This window comes from Diadema antillarum, unplaced genomic scaffold (genome assembly GCF_040938485.1).
Source record: "Diadema antillarum isolate AM-2024a unplaced genomic scaffold, OU_Dant_1.0 seq00001239_RagTag, whole genome shotgun sequence".
Lineage (NCBI taxonomy): Eukaryota > Metazoa > Echinodermata > Echinoidea > Diadematoida > Diadematidae > Diadema > Diadema antillarum.
The window spans coordinates 16,514-34,310 of NW_027272026.1; the positions used below are offsets into that span (position 1 = coordinate 16,514).

Here is a 17,797-nt window from a genome sequence, read left to right on the forward strand (position 1 = left end):
CTCATGTCTCTTTAAAGGGGAAATCCAGCCCAAATATAAGTAAGTCTGATTTTAAAAAATGAATAAATAAAAAAATAATGAAAATGATAAATATTCAACGGTATAAATTTGACTGAAATCTTCAAAACTTCAAAATATCATAACTTTCGTATTTTTCTTTCAATTTCGATCAAAATTATACCATTGAGCTCGAATTTACTCTTTCTTTTCAGACTAATTTATACTTGGACATATTTGGACTGGATTTCCCCTTTAAAGTTTGCATTCTTACACTGTGTTATGTCCCCAGTAGGAAGATATATGAGGAAATTTGTGTCACATGAATACACTGAAACAATTGCAACAGACTTGTGAAAACACAGGTGATATACAATTTGTAGGACACACACTACAAGAGGCACTGCCATTTGAATGTCTGTGTAAGTTCTGAAGTGTGACATTGTAGACACCATAGTGTAAGGTTGAAATGGCGAAATTGTGACACTGTGTGCTTCACTCCGGATCTTGTAATGAATGAAGTGTTGTACACTCCATTAACATCACAATGTTACATGGACATTGCTGTGTTATACAGAGAAAAACCTCCCATTTACACATATTCATGAATATTGCATTTGTCATTAATATGATGGAAAATTGATTTTAGGAATGTACATCAAAAGGCATGTACAAAGATAGGATATTAATTAGGATATAGAGGATTCCATATCACTACAGACAATTTTATTGATGTCCAATGTAATGCCTTTGTGTTCATTGATTAATTTTCCATTGACTTGAAAGATTTGTTTCCTTCGGAAAATTGTCTTTTTATGCATCAGCTGAAAATTTGAGAATTCATCCTGTGAGAAGTAGAAGGTCATTGTAACAGTACAATGTTGATGATGTTAGCACTCCTAGGGTTCTGAGATTCTAGTTTATAATGTGCAGATATTTTTCTGACTTTGTTTTACTGATATCACCAGAATGTTTTACTTTATCATGAGCATTTATCAAAGCGCAATGTCTGATGGAAGAACCTAGACACAGGAATCAAACTATACTTTGCCATGTGTCTCACTCACCGTTGCTGCAACCATTATTATGTGATTTTTTTGGCATTATACAGCTGGACTTTACTGTTTCTAGTTCATATCCAAAATGTTTGGTAATACATATTTTTGACATGTTCATCATTGAAGAACTAGTTTGACCTGTGGTCATATTGACTAGGAGACCTATAGTGTGTTTTGACTCGAAGGAATGAAATGGAGAGAGATTTATGTGTTTTCGTTCGCAAAGTATTAATGGCAGATTACCACTATTACTTGATTTTTTTTTTCATGTTTCATGAACAATTACTGTTCGACTAAATATGAATCCTTTTTTATTTCAGTCTTTGATGCCACCCCCCCCCCTCCCCAATTCCACCTCACCTTGGATGCTTTGATCTATTGAAGGGTAATGTTCAGTATGAGAAATCCCCTCTTATCTGCAGTCATACTATCCATTTTTGGTATTCAAGGGCCACTCTCACTTGCCAGTACAGCAGGAATCAATCTTTGAGAGAACTTGGCTCTGTTCAGACGTGATTGCAGTGGACTGGTAGTACACCCGGCTCAAAAATGTCAAGGTGTACCAGGAGCGCACTGTGTCTACACATACCTCCTGTCAGTCTCTAGGCAGTCCATGCAAACTAAAGGAGATAGCACACGGGTGCCTTGAGATGCAGAGTTTCAGAAGTCAGCTGGGAATATGAGATGCCATGTGAGTGAACAAAAAGTGGATTTCAGGCTATCAAATTCACACTTCAAATCTGTGGGTGTCATGCTCATCGATATGTATCGAACAAAATAGAACATTTAAAAGACAAGATGTCTTGTTAGATTTCATATACATCTTTGATGTATATTAAATCTAACAAGACATCTTATTCTTTATGTCCACATCAATCCAACTTGAGTAAATCTCCTCAAAATTTGAAAGCTTGTTGTGTTTTACTGCAAAGGTGAATGGCCCTAAAGGTGACGTTTCATGCTCTTGTCATTTGTAGACGTATATTGGAAGAAAGTGTAAAATGACGCAATGTTGTAATCCATATTTGTCCAACCAACACTGTACGTTGGTGTAGCTGCTCGGGCGTATCCATGATGAGAAATTCTGAGCACATTAAGTCCAGAGACTTGTAAAGTCAGGAAGACTGCTTGAACTTGCGTGAGCAAAATTTTGCTCTTCATTTTTTCTCTTTTTTTTTTAAAGACTTGGTGTAAAAATTCTCTTGCTAAAGCATGCTATTTATTTGTAAAGGTATTGTATTGATATTTCCCATCATGTTTACAGTAAGATATAAAGAGCATTTTGCCGCTGCAGAAGATAATGCCATGATTCTTGTATTGTGTGGCGAAAAAAAAAATGATATAGTAAATGATCTTATTGTTCTTTCTTATGTTTCCCAGAAGGCACACCATTTTGAATTCCTTTTAGATATTCTAAAATAATGTCCTTTTATGTCATTTATTGCGTCAAATATTTAAGATAGTAAAAGTCAAACTTTTTATCAAAGGATGCAAAAATAACATAAAAAGTTAGAAACGAAAGGTGAGAGAAAGTGTGTCAGATTTCGTATCTTGTAAGAAGATCTCTTTTTGTGTCTTCCACTGGCTGTGAGAAGAAAAAGAAAGTATTAGATACATCACTGGTGGATTTTATCCAGCAGGGTGAATAGTTATGCTGCCACGTGATTATAGCATTAATGATTTATGATATGTAGATTCAGAGGAAACGCTCTGGCCCGAATTCACAAAGGTGGTACAATCTTTGTCCATGATTTAAACCATGGACAAACGTATGGGGCACCAAGTGTCACATGGCCTATTTCGTGGACGAAATCAGTCATTTCATCATCACTTCGTTGACGAAGTGTTGACATTTCGTAAACATTTCGTAACGAAATGAACATTGCGTCGATGAAATCAACAAAATGACCGATTTTCTAACGAAATAGACCATGCGACGCTTGGCGCATCATACATTTATCCATGGTTTAAATCATGGACAAAGACAAAGATAGTACCACCTTAGTGAATTGGGGCGTATTTGTCTCTTAGAATAGGTTATCATGTGGCTGGAGTGTTACTGAATCAAGCCCACTTTCTATATAACTCACGTAAACTGATTATGACCTTGTCTGAGTAAAGAGCTTTGTGTTTGATGAAGGCCGTGGTGTCAATTTTTGATTGATCCTCAGATAAAATTTGTGGCCATTACACTGGCACTTCCTCTTTAATTCACAAGTAGTATTTCAATCAAAATCATGCACTAAATCAAGAATCTCCCTCCTTTCTGTTGTTGTTGTTTTTTTCCTTCACTACAGACAGAGAAGAGATGAGTACGTAGTCATCCATTATGATTGATATTTGACCATGAAAGTCAATTGGGGAAAAATACATTCAGAGCAAAAAAAAATAAAAATAAAATAAATAGATAAATAAATCTTAAAGATGTAAAGCTGTATGATGGGGGCACATTTATCGAAAAATAGAAAACAACTGTAAAAGTGGAAATTTTTGTGCACTTTATGCAATGTGCAACTAGGGCGTAAATGAAAGCACAGTAGTTTTTTTGTCATTCCATGTGTAATACTGGTACTAGTTCATATTTTGACTCCACAAAATTAAAAAATGTGCAAAATTTACCTTACATTGTACCTGTCTGAGCACGAAAAAAAATTACTCATGCCAAAATTTCCACTCTTACAGTATTGCATTCAGAGTTCAGAAATTAGATTTGATTTACAAAACATATAAGTATGAAATATGAAAGAAAAGTCTAGAATTAAATAGAAAGTAGGCATGATGCATGCATAGGCCCTTCATGAGAGTAACCCTTAGCAACCCAAGATCATGTTTTAGGGCCTGTCTGACTTAGCAGCCACCAAAGGGCAAAAAATTCCAGTTCTACAGATCAAGCTTGAAGCAAGTGGAATGAAATAAAGCAAGTTGTAAGGACTAGAAACACACATGCAGGTGTGAATATTCAAAAGAACTGGTCTAATAAAGTACAAGTGCAATGCCAGTGTAATATATCTTCTAAATAAGATGTGGAAATAGTATTTTTAAAGTGAAGCGTATCAACAATTCTAGAAAGACTGTAAGAAAATAGAGTATAGGAGCCCGAAGTAAATAAGGTCCAAGAAAGTTTTTGTGCTCTTGATTTAAGAGGAAGTAGTTGTGGTGTAAACAAGAGTTTTGCAGATATTTGCAGTTGTAAAATCAAAGACCTTTAGCTGCAATAGACGCAACTAACGTTCTTGTGGCTGATTAATTGCGGCATTCTGTTTCAGTGTTACTATCACGATGTTGAATGTTGTCCCAGCACATATCTACCCATATTACTAATCATAGCAGTGACAAATATAATGTCTGCAGCAGACCACTCATTTTTGTCATCGTGTAGATTCAACCCTTCACATAAACATGACTATAATTCAGATTGATGAACTCTTGTGCCATTTTTTTTTATTTCAACTGATTTACAATTTGCCCGTCATCAACATAAATAAGCATTTATTACTAACATATCGACACAAAAATTAATTATTTTGAATAAATATGCAGTAACCACAGCTATAAGGATAAGAACCAGCACTGGCTGTCGGGCGAATGCTTGGAAGTATAGTGGATACGACACCTGTCAAGTAGTGAAGGAGGTCGTTGGTTCAAGTCAGACCTCAGTACGTATCTATGCCCATGATGGCCTTTTTTTTCATCATGGCTACTACATATACTAACAAAACAGTGAATAATCGGTGCTTATTTATGTCAATAAAGGGCAACTTGTCAATCATTTGCTATGACTATGATTGTATGTCCCTTCGTGGTATGGAGATCTTGCAAGCTTTCGTTTGTTTTTCTTTCTTGTAATGCCTTATGTTGCCTTTTGTCATGTTTAATGTTTTGTGAATATGATAGCATTCGTGATCAAAGATTTTGCATCGTAAGGAGATGTACCACTGATTTTGCTCAGAGATGGCATTATTGTGTTGCTTGCATTCTGTTTTAGTGATGCTGAAGAAAAATATATATATATGAAAGAGAAGGGAAGAACTGGATTATCATCTGCTTTTAGGTTTCCTATAGACGTGGAAAGCTAATGGAGGTACACAAACCAAAATGACTGTGATGAATAAATTATGTCATTTCCGTAATAAACATTACGACTGCAACTGCAGGACAGATATGAATAGACTGAAAGTTCCTCTTTTTCTAGCATTATTTTTTTTTAATGTGTATGATGCATGCTGACTGGCAAGGTAGTTTAGCACGTGAGATTTCATTTCTCAAAGAATCGTGTCAGTCGTACTGTATAATGATTTTGACAATGTTGGGATGGATGTATGATACCATGGCACTATGTAGCTCTATGATAATACCATTTGCACTGTTTTGCAGGTGCAGGGGTTTCTATTAAAGGATAATATAGTTTTGGTTGAGATTGGTCTTTGGGTTTCCAACTTTTTTGAGATAATGAGAGACCTCTTATGACATATTTAAAAAGCATACCCTTCCAAGAGGAATTCAAAGTTTGTCTGATGAAAATTGGCCTTGAATTGGCTGAGATATCCAAAAACAAAGAGGTTGCAATAAAAGATGGGACCCACCTGTTATTAGGACCACTTTGTTTGACTTTGTGTATGGATATATCAGCTATTTCAAAAGCGATTTTCATCAAATAAATTTTGAAGTTCTCTTGAATTGTGTGCTCTTTAATATTTCATAAGTGGTTTCTAATTATCTCACAGAAAGTCTAAATCTTAATCCCCCTCTCAACTAAAACTATGCCATCCCTTTAAAGGCATTTTGTATTTTGTTAGGGGGTTTTGGCATTGTATGAAGAAGCCACCCATTTATAAAAACAGGAATATAATGTAGTCTGAAATTCTACAGGGCAATACTGCGCCATTGACACAGCAATATGATTGCAAAGACTCCTGTCAGAGTCATACGTGATATTTGCCACTGCCGCCTGCAACAGGAAACAGATGCATCATATGTCCATCAGCTGGCATTAAAATGCTGTGTCAGCTGATGTGCTGTATGCATGGAATATTTCCATATTAGTAATTGTGACTTAAAAATTAATAACTTTTCTGCTGAAAGTGCTCCACTTATTTCTCATTTGTCACTCAGGTTATCAATTGCAAATTCAACTCACACAAAGTTGTTATACAAGTCCATATTCATGACATACATGTCATGTTGATATCCAGTAGCTTACAACACATGCTACACAAGAGGCTTTCATTCTCACACATCCATATAGATGTACACTTGTATACACCTACAAATGATTAAAATATATATGATTTTATTGTTGATTTTGATAATATCTTCAAATATATTATTTGTGATTAAATGAGTGCAGCATTATTGAAAAGATTAACAATCTGTATTTTCTTGATTTGGAGGTGAACTTAGGTACCAAACTCTGAAAATGATATTTCCCTTTTTGCATTCAAACTCATTGAATTATTAATTAGGGACTTTAGGATAGGATCGGGAATAGAATGCAGTCAAAATTATGAATATAATCATTGATTATTGGTTATTTGCTTTCTTTTAAAAAAAAACCCAAGAAATGAAGAGTTTGTTTGCAAAAACCGATAAGTCCATATTTTCCCAATGGAGATATTTGCGATTAAAGGTCGAGAAAAATAAAGAGAATGATAAGAAAATTTTTGCTTCTTTTGAACATAACTTCAAAAATATACCTTTATATATATATATAGTGACCAATATATCATTTAAAAGGTATTATTTTGTACTTTATGACAGAGACCGTACTTCAAAATCTTCAAAAATGGACTTATTGGTTTTTGCGAACAAACTATTCAAATAAACTTGTGATATACTATATACCTATAGTGTTATATTTGGGTGTTAAGTCATAACTATACAGTGCACTCCCGTTAAAATGAACACACTGCAGTTAGGCCTATAACGAAATTTGGTTTACAATGGAATAAAAATTCAGGCCACAACTTTATTTTTTTATGTCTTTTATTGTTTATTTGTTCAGTTATAACGAAATTTCGATAGAACGAAAGAAAACTGCCGATCCCGACGACTGCTTCATTATAACGGGAGTCCACTGATTATGTGTCCATACAGGTAACCTTTCCTAAGGCAAACTCGGTCACACAATTCGAAATACCGGTGTTTACTATGGGGAAGAACAATTCCATTCATGGTGGATATAAACATCTTTTAATTCTAATTATTGTGTAGGTCGATTTTGATGGTTCAAGTCAGATTTTCTCCAGTACCGTACCTCTGGATTTTTACTTGGGTAAGGACGGTTGACTGGATAATAGACTTACCGGTACAGAATTCTCTCAGAGGTGATTATTATTTTAGTATTTACACATCATGGTGATCACTTCAATGACAACTTCTCTTTTATTTTCAGATAGAAATAATGAGCCTTGTAACATTACAAGCATTAATATTTTGAAGACAGCATCGTTATGTTTTTACCGACTTGGAGGAAATAATGATTGATATTAATTGTGATGAATTGGAAATTCCTAAATATACCCAGATAAATGGGAAATAAGAAAATTTATCATTCTCTTGTGCCGATACCTCACAAATTTAGATAATTGGGCTGTTCGTGAGTCGTGACAGACAAGAAGCGCGCCTACGTCAAAAATATTTTCAACAATGCTATTATGAAACATCTCAGAACAAGAACTTTAGTTTCACAAAAATACAAATTTGGGGCTAATGAATAACAGCGCCATCTACGTTCAATCTCTGGAAGTGGCTCAGATCAGACAGTTTGTCCATGTCGCATCACAAGATTTAAGGGTCGCGAAAAACCTTACCAAAATGGGTAAAGGTGGCATTGAAATACCTGATTGGCGTATATACAAGGTAGAAAATGTTCCGGAGTTGAAAGCTGTCCAGGAGCGACTGGCTTTAAGAGGTCTAAAAGACCCATGGTTGAGGTAAGTATTTCACATTCCAAATCGAGGGGGTATAACTACGCAGGGAAATGGCACAGTCCCGCACGTATATTTTGATGTAGGACTTTGATGCATTGGTAGGAAAGGGTGTAGGATTTCGTCTTTGTACAAAAATGTAACACTCCACGTCCCTAGATAGACCTACGTACCTGACCTTCTTTGTATGCGTTCTGTTCAATATCATGCTGTATGACATTGATGTGTCTTATCAGCTATCAGCAGGGGCGGATCTAACTGCGACCAGCCCCAACACGCAGTGTTGGGGCTGCGCATTGTAGCAGACATGATCATGACAGGCGAAGTATAGCGCCTAAAAATCAATATGAAATCGCAAAAATTCTGCAATATGAAGACTTACAGGTGAAGATGTAATGTTGAAGACTGACTGCGTTCAACTTTTGGTTCTGGTAATAGTCCCTTTCTGCTCGGTTTGATGAGTTAAATGCGACTCGGTCGAGAGGAACTCGGGAGAACTACATCTTATACAGTAAATGGATTTGAGATTTGTGCGCATGCGCTGGCCATCAAGTCGTGTAGCTTTGTGGCAAGGCCTTATCATACTGTTGGCAAACCCTCTCGCTGTATATTGCGTTGCTTTCTGGGTGGGTGCGCGCGCGCACGCCTTGTCAAAAGGCTAAACGCATTGCGACTCCACCAGCACATGAATATTTACGTGCGCAGTGTACTGCATACTGATTTCGAAAATGGTGAATGGGATGGGGAGCTAGGACTACGGACCCGTATATCGCCAGAGACTCCAACTCTCCCGTTTTCGACGGGAGATCTCCCGCCGAAAACCCATTTTTGCAAAATCTCCCGTTCTCCCGCTTGACATTTAATTTCTCCCGCCCTGGCTCTGTGTCTCCCGTTGGAAAGGATTTCTTACTTATTGCTATTGGATGTTGAAAAAAATAAGCCTTAGATAGCACCAGAGAGCATCTAGAACCCTAGGAACTTCGCACTTCGCACACATTAACTTGGAGTCTCCCGTTTGCTAGGGGTTTCAGGCGGGAGAATCTCCAGATCAGAAGGTGCTTTGGGTTGGAGTCTCTGTATCGCCGTGAAAAAAACGTTTTTTCAAGATCATTGGACCAATGTGAACAAGAACAAGGTGAACGAAGGGTACTAATTAGATAAGAATCTTATGTATACTATAAAAGTACGTTTTTTCCTCGTGATATTCGAAACCTACGGAGGTGCGAAAATCTGTGACAGACTGTGTATGTTTTTCAAGCTTACCGATATAGCACTCTATTGACTCAGGACGCTCCCACAGTGTGTAACTGTGTATACGGAGCGTCCCGGGGTTAGGGCGGATCTAACTGCGACCAGCAGCCCCAACGTACAACGTACAGTGTTGGGGCTGCGCCGTTTTGGCATCGATATTTTAATGTTGTACCAAACGGGTGCCGTTCCGGCGCTGTATTTCCTTAATTTTTCAACAAAAACTACTGGGAATACTTACATGGGTCGACTAAACCTAAATGATTCACATCGGCGACTGTTTGATGCATTTCATTGCTTATGATGCAGAAAATGCTGTCTTATAAGGCAAATATCTTCAGCTCACCGATGCTCACTAAAACTCACAATCACTTGCACATGCGCACACAATGCATTCAGTGCAGTGCATTGACAGCTGTATTACTCGCTACATGATGCATATTCACCGTGCGATGATGCATTATTCATATCCTTCTGCGTCCGTAACGTTGACGTCATTGTTTACGCATGCGTAGATGCGTACTGATGGATATACACGTTCAAAATAGCAGCAAAGCTCTCCACTAGGGCAGACCGCCTACTCCTAAAAAATGTGGAAAATTATGCAGTTTCCAGATAAATTGGTGAGAAGGACCAAGGCAATGGGGTAGTGTATATTTCATTTTATATTGTCACTGTGTTTATGATGAACATTTAGCCATGGTTTATTTGTGAAGTTGCCGTATATGTGGCAATAGGGAGTTGTTCGTGATTCTCACTTGAACGAAACTGCGGGGTAGCCGCCAGGACCCCGCCGCAGAGCGGCGGGTCTCCGGGGCTAGGGCGGATCCAGGAATTCCGTAAAGAGGGGGCGCGTTTACAAAATTAAAGGGGGGGGGGGCGCACGCATCCCTCCCCCTATTTTTTCCTTTTTATTTCTTTTGTCCTCCCTGGATCCGCCCCTGATCAGTAAGTTCAGGGATGCCAAGTTCAAAAAATTTTTATGAGTGAGATTTTCATGACTCTGCATCGCTCGGCATTTCCGTGCGCGAATGTGCGCGCAAGCGAGGGTGTAGGACTCTAGGAGGGGTTTTTCCCCCTGTGGCCTCCCACGGTAGGGAGCTTTTTCAATTTTTAGCCCTTAATGGTGCCATCAGGTGCTTACTTAAGTGATCAATTTTTACTTATTTTGAAAGACGTAAGGGAAATATACCCTCAATTACAACTATCACTTTAATCTTTTGAGGTATGCTCCATATTATAGGCTCAAGTTGCAGACTTCGCCAAATGCGGGAGAAAAATGGGTGCCATGCGTAAGAACGTGAGACAGACACTAAATGCTTGAGTCTCACGCAGAATGCGTGAGACTAGGTAGCTCTGTAAGTTCTGTAATGTGATGTTTGTTTTGGCTTTGCTGTGTGATAGATGTGTAGGCACTCTCATTGGAAAATAAATCTAAACTTAAAATTGTCTAACGTTATTTAGAGGACTGTCATTGGATTCAGATATGGGTATCAAATGTCATGCGTGATGCTTGCTTTTTAGGATATTTGTTTGGAATCCGGAATAAAAAGAGAGAAAACTGTCCTTGAATATGTCTAAAAATATGTATACAAATGCCGTCACATGAGAATTCGATATCGCGATAATAGCTTGCTATCTCTAAGCAAAGGCTACCAGGCATCCGTTACGCGCTCTGAAATACGAATCTTCTGCTACCAGCTCGTTCGCTAGCGCAGCCCTGCGAGAATGCGAGCCGCAGGCAAATGTGTCCCGTTCGTGTTGCCACTGCTTTTGCCGTTCTGAACTCCGGGGGCCGCGGGCCACCACAAGGCCGTAAGTTGCAGGAGCCGCCGAATTCTTCGTCCTTTGCCAGTTTGCCGTGCCACTATACTAGCGCATACTGACAGTGAATGGACCAGAATAACGCGGTCATGTGCATTTTTATTATAATTTATCGTAAGGAAACGACAATTTGAAACTGCTTTGGACATCGACACACAACAAATTTTGCCAACGAAAGTACTCTTACCATCATGCCTCCATTCACGCAACACATTATCGTACCATACAGTATAACTGCATAGACGCACGCTCGGGTTTCTTCCCGCGAGCGCAAATGGAGACTGCTCACTGACCGATATCATGTGAAAATTGTTCCTGCAAGCCCTACTTTGTGTACTCATTGCATCTATGCGCTACTCTGCGCTACCATGCCGTGGTAAAAGAAAAATCGTACAAGCATTCAAGATTGTTAAAAAACACTAAAACATAAATAATTTGGACACACTCATTGATTAAATGCGATATTTTTCATGGAAAACTCGCATGTGATCTATTCAAATGTAAAAATTAGCCTCGGATTTCACTGTTGTTTCTATGACATATCGGTCGCATTCCCTCACAGGATTGCTGTCTTTAGAAAGCAGCAGTACTGATACAGTAGCAGATCACCGTACATGAGTGTGAAAACCGATTCACACAAAGTGAAAGGAATATTCATACGACCAACTTTCACAGAGCAACACGCCGATAGCAAAACGATCACACAGAATCGGGAACGAGTTACGCATTGACTTTTGTGACACATCCGCGACAGCGCCATCTAGTGCCTATGAATGTACCTAGATGTGCATTTTGTTAAGATTAATGTTATGTTCGTTATCAACACTTAACAGTTTAAGATTTGACCATGCATGTTGCCTGACGTGGATATAAAACTATTGCAAACAAAAGGCTTCTATACGGGGAAATTGGGCCATCTTCAGCATGCATGTATCATCATACATGAATGTGGTATGTGGAAATGAGCTGCTGATAGTGGAGGTCTGTGCTCTCAGAGTGCTTTTCTTGTTTAGAAAAGCTGCACTTGACTTGCTTGGTGCCCATACAATTACAATGTCAATGTCCAGTTTGTGGAATATGAATGAATAAGGTTTCTTGTTTTGTGATTTGTTTGTTTGTTTGTTTTTACTTGTCACCTGGCTTCACTCCATCACAAGAATTTACCTATCATTGAAGTTGAACAATTCCAAGACTGTAGTCCTAACTAACAGTGCTTTCAGTCCATACAGCAATATTTTATGACATACTCAATGAAATGAACAATAATGCATGATCAGACAAGGGGAGGACCATTGAGTCATAGCTATGCACTTTTCTGAGGGTAGTCAATAGGCCGGGCTATTTAGGTAGTTGATAGAGCCGGGGGGGGGGGGGGGCCTCCCAGGCCCCCCCCCCCCCCCTGCAGATCTCGGCCCGCGCGATCGTGACGAAAATTGGCACACACATTGCCTATGATGTAATCTAAAATACCTTGAAGTTAATTTTTCAAAAAATTATCATTTATGCTAAATTATGCTAATTTATGCATAATGATGCATGAAATCAGACTATTTGGTATAAATCACAAAGTAAAGCTCAAAACAGGCACATTTTTTATGTAAATATTCTTTTTAGTGTCCTTAGCAAATGTATTTTAAAAAAACTTGTGACATCAGAAAAAATTCTGAAGTATTTTATTGTTTTTTTGAATTTCTTATGTATTTTGTTGTTTTGTCGACTTTAAGTTTTTCATTGTTTTTTCGATGAAATTTGTCGGCGACATCGCTCTGAACAAGAGAATATGTTATTCATTGATTTTAATCAATAAAACACCAAAATAATCATGCTTTTATGAAATTTGCCTGTAAGCACAGTTTGCATTGAAATTGTACACGAATTCACGTTTTTGAGCAATTTTGGGTCTGACATGCATGTACATATTTATGCGTAACTTCGGAACCATGCGCCCGGGCATTGGAAATTTGGTGTCAAAAGGTGCGGGAGACTCGAAAGAAAAAAGTCCTGAAACGTCGCGGCGAAAGCTTTTTGCGATTGTGATACATCGCGCGGAACGTCGAGGGGGGGGGGGGCCTCGGAGGGCCCCCCCCGGCCTAGTTAGGGTTAAGAAGGGACTTGTATCTTTCACACTTGTGCCTCACACATTACACATCTGTTCCTCCAACAGTACTCTTTCTGGTAGAACAGCAAATATCTACTGAGATAAGTAAAGTGAGGTATCTTGTCTCCATATTTCTGTCTGTCACGTACAGGAATGAGGTCTGGCGGTACCAACCTTGCTTCAAGCGGCTCTCGTTTTGGCAGGTACTCTTCCGTGGTTTCCCCATCGGGGCTGGCCTCTTCGTTGTAGCTGTTGGCCTGGAGAAGATGTTTTCCTCAAAGGACGATCATGGACACCATTGACCACCGTGAACCTTTGAGTTGAAATCACTGATGTCATGTTGTTTTTCTGATTGTCATCATTAATAAGAAGTGAACTGTGAGTTGTGAGCTACATAGAACTGACAGAAAGCCTGCCTGCCGTGGATCATCACTCCTACAGGTGCTGAGGGAGCTGCAGACAAAATAATATCAACGATTTTTGCTTTTCAAAGAGACCTAATCATCACTTGTCCTTTGAAATGAAAGAATAGCTTGAAAAAGAAAGAGAGAGATAATCATTGCACTGAATTTATGCTGTTATAACTGCATCACCACTACATTTCTTCAGTGGTGTGCGCAGCATGATTCCTGTTACTATCCTATGAATTAAAGGCAATATCATAAACAGGATTTTATCAACCTTTACAGGTGCATATACAAATTTCTTTAATATATTTGACAAAAAATGTACTCCTCTGTACATGCCTACAGCACGTACACTACGTATGTGTTGTATTGCCTGATTTTTAAAGATTAACACAAAATCAAAGATGATATCATTTTGCAGAATCAAGGACAGAGTGTACTACATTAAGACATCCACTCTCCAATTATCTTTATGCTGTGTTCATAGGAGAAAAAAAAATATTATGGATGGAAAATCCCTTTAGCTGCTAAACTCATGTTAATATCACTATGTAGAATAAATTCTGTGGTAAATTTAAACTGAAATTTTGGATACTTCAAGTGTTAAGCCCATTGACATTAATCAGTATTGTCATGAAAGATATCAATGACTGGACATTGTATCAAAGTGACTAAGCGGACATGATGGGCGACTGGATTTGAGAGTGCAGAGGAGTATTCCTATGCAATACCAATCCATGTGCAGTGATAACAGCCTACTTCAGACTAGTTTCCAAGCAGACAGTTAAACAGGAAAACAGAAACGGATGAAGCTCCCTCACTACTGTGTCCTGGTAGCTTACAGGCGCTTTTTTTGTCAGATGTTTTTAATGTTTACTGTGTTATTGAAAGAAACAAAAACTGCTATGTGACCAGAAAATAAAGATTCTTATATCACAGAAGTGGCAAAAGGATATCATTTTCAATTCTTTAGTGATCATTATTGGTATGAAGTCCAATGAAATGGGCCAGAAGAGAGAGAGAGAGAGGCAATAATTATAGAGAGTGTAAGGAGGAATTTCCATGGAAATGCTTTTGACATTACAGTATTGTTAGTGTGATTGCATGATCTAGACAGTTACTTCATGAGACTTCCTAATGCATTTTTGTACCATAATATTATTCACTTTGCCGACAAGTTGTGACTTTCATGTTATTTTGTTCAAATTTATTCACAATTTGAATGTGAAATGGCATAGCGTACTCTCAACAGTAAGGCTAGAAGTTCCATCACACATGAAACTTTAATTTCAGATGTGGAAGTTTTTAGTTTAACCCATTTTCAGGGTACCACTTACATGTACACGTTAGATGACACACCTCGTTGATTTGAACAGAAAAATATGAAAATATTGTGGACAATAATTTTTATGGAAATTAGAACCCCTGCCCACCTTCATATCTTCAGTAAAGATAAACAACATTACAGTTATGCAAAGGACAGACATGTGTGGGTTGTTTTTGTTGTGTGCTTTTGTGTGTGTGTGTGTGTGTGTGTGTGTGTGTATGTTTTGAGGTTTGTTTTTTTAGAAAAGAAATACTTAGTATTAAAAATGTGTACACAGGAAGTCGCATAACTATCACAATGAATATTATTTTGACAATCGTGTACATGTACTGAAGCTTATGTGGTGCTGTTTGATTTTACTTTAAGAGTAGCCTCTTTGTAACTTCGGACAACTGTATTTCACTGCCTTGAAGGCAAACTTGTTGGAAATTTTCCCTTACTGAATTTTCATCCAGTAAACATGCATGTAAATCTGGTGAAGTACAAGGTAACATTGTAGATGGGTGTCTATAAGAACACACAGACACTCAAAGCAATACAACCTTTTCTTTGCCATTTTTTTTTTTTTTTGAAAACCGATACCTTTATTACCATTTTTGGAATAAGCAAACATAATTTTATATATTCTTCTCATAAAATAACAACATCAATATCATCCATATCAATTTCTCTCTTTGTACAAGTCTAACTCAATGCTCCACAGTAATACACACTTTAGACCAATACAAGTATTGGTATAGAAACATTTAGAAACATTTAGACTTTGGAAGTGTACAAAAACCTATATAAATACTTATCTGTGCTACTTACAGTAAACAATATCTTATAATACATTTCCATTTTATCTACTTTAGGTCCCCTTTCATAAGAAGCTAATACAACACTGGAATGGTGAATGCATCTACCATGGCAACATGTTGCCTGTGCCAAATCAGCTTTGACATATTAGCCCTTGCTATAGTAACCGCATTTGGCGTCTCACTATAGACCAGTTTACTAATATATTCAAATTGTACTCGTACAAATATTACAGCAGCTGTATGTTGTTCCTGACAACCAGTAAGCTTGCTCAAAACAGCAGCGTAACAAATTCATGCAAACCAGCTACTTTTCTTTAGACCATGTTTAATAAGAATCGGGTGAGTTGAATAGCAAATTGCCCAGTCCTCGGAAGGAATGAAAGAAATCAAATAATTTGACTACATAGTAAATCAGCCCCATTTAAAAAAAAAAAATACATAAATAGATAAACTAACAAGCTCTTTAGGAAACAGGGAACCATGCACAGACCTCCCAACCTTTCTGACTGAAAAATAGGGATGATTTGGCTCAAAAGTAGGAAAGAAAGAGCAGTTCTGATAGGAGTGTGTAGTAAAATTATCCAGAAAAATAGGAAACTCCTGTTGAAACAAGAGCTGGGAATGGTAAAAATTCAGATTCTTTCCTCCAAATTCAGTATGTTTGGGAGGTCTGCATGTATTTAGATATGATGTAACAAAATCCCCAATTGTACAAGTGATATTTCTCATAAACAAAGCTCTTAAACTATGAAGACGTGTCCCCTGACTTGCACTCATTATAACAGTAAAAATAATGATAAAATAATAATCATGGTAATAATAATGCTCTAAAGAGTCCCTTGAAAAAATTCCTAGAAAACAGTATGTTTCTGAAATATTCTAGTAGTGCTACAAAATTAATACCATTTTTTAAATAGTTTTTCTAGGTTATTTTTGTGACTTTTTGTGTTGTTTTCTGTGTTTGTTACATGTATTCTTTTTTGTTGTTGACACATGATATTGGATTTAAAAGAAAACAGCTTTCGTGATTTACTTAGACTGTACCAACATTGGGAATACGGGCAATGTAGACCAGTTTGCACACACGATTACAGTTTGCATGAGTTCAACTAAACCCCTGTGAAATTCTCTCTATGGACTGAATTGTACTGTATCCCATGTCTTGTTCCTGAAGATTTTATGTCATTTTCTCCCAACCCTTGCTAAAAAATAAATGTAAGCTCCTCTTAAATTTCCAGTCTGCTCCAAGTTTTCAATTCAAAACTTATCCTACATTGTGCCAAATTGCAGTCTCTTGATGCAGTCCCTACTAAACTATGTACTGGCTAATCATCTCAAAACTTATACCTGATTATACAGAATATTCGACAAAAAGCTTTTCAATGCATTTGAGGTAATATTTGCAAACATATGGTAACATGGAAAATGTAAATGATGTAAAAAGTAAATCGTATCAAACACTTATGCATGGGGGATGGTAAAGTCAAAACATCAAACCAAACGATATGTACTTACATCATACACCACACAATCAATGCTAACCTTAAAAAATATACACTGTACTAGCATATCAAAGCATCATACATACCACTGAAATGTACTTCCTGATTATTTTGACCGATACCTTCATGATACAAAATAAAAGGTCAGGAAAATGTCACACAATAATGGCAGCTATTCTTTGCACACTGCATGAATGGATCCCTATGGAGAAAACAATATTCCAAGACATAATTGCATGTCATATTACATATGAGGGAGTGTACTGTATAAGGCGAATATTTCGCGAGTCGGGTGCTATTTGCGAAATTAAAGACACACGAAAATATTGACTCTGATCCCGATGTGAATGTAACGTATGCGTGTACACTTCTCTGTTTAGTACAGGACTCCACGATCGCGAATTTAACCACTCGCAAAATCATCGGGAATTCCCGATTTGCGAAAATTTAGACTCGCGAAATATATGGTGTATACAGTACTATAAAAACAAACAAATGAAATACATAGTATGGGCAAACCCAGTTCAAACAAACATGGCTACAACCAGACCTCATTAGTCCAGGAGGATTTCTACTGGGTGAAAAATTATTATTTCCCTTTTTATGTTGT

General features: G+C 37.5%; 1 protein-coding gene across 1 annotated transcript; it reads left to right on the forward strand.

Moving 5' to 3' along the window:
* The first annotated feature begins 7,816 nt into the window (after positions 1–7,816).
* LOC139745179 (NADH dehydrogenase [ubiquinone] 1 beta subcomplex subunit 3-like) lies at positions 7,817–13,954 on the forward strand. Its single transcript, XM_071655589.1, has 2 exons — positions 7,817–7,987; positions 13,303–13,954. The coding sequence occupies exons 1-2, from the start codon at positions 7,869–7,871 to the stop codon at positions 13,451–13,453; spliced, it is 270 nt and encodes an 89-aa protein (XP_071511690.1). The 5' UTR covers positions 7,817–7,868; the 3' UTR covers positions 13,454–13,954.
* Positions 13,955–17,797: the final 3,843 nt, after the last annotated feature.

Coding starts and splice junctions, on each gene's coding strand:
- LOC139745179 (XM_071655589.1), top strand. CDS start 7,869: ATGGGTAAAGGTGGCATTGAAATACCTGATTGGCGTATATACAAGGTA. Junction 7,988..13,302: donor CTAAAAGACCCATGGTTGAG/GTAAGTATTTCA, acceptor TGTCACGTACAG/GAATGAGGTCTGGCGGTACC.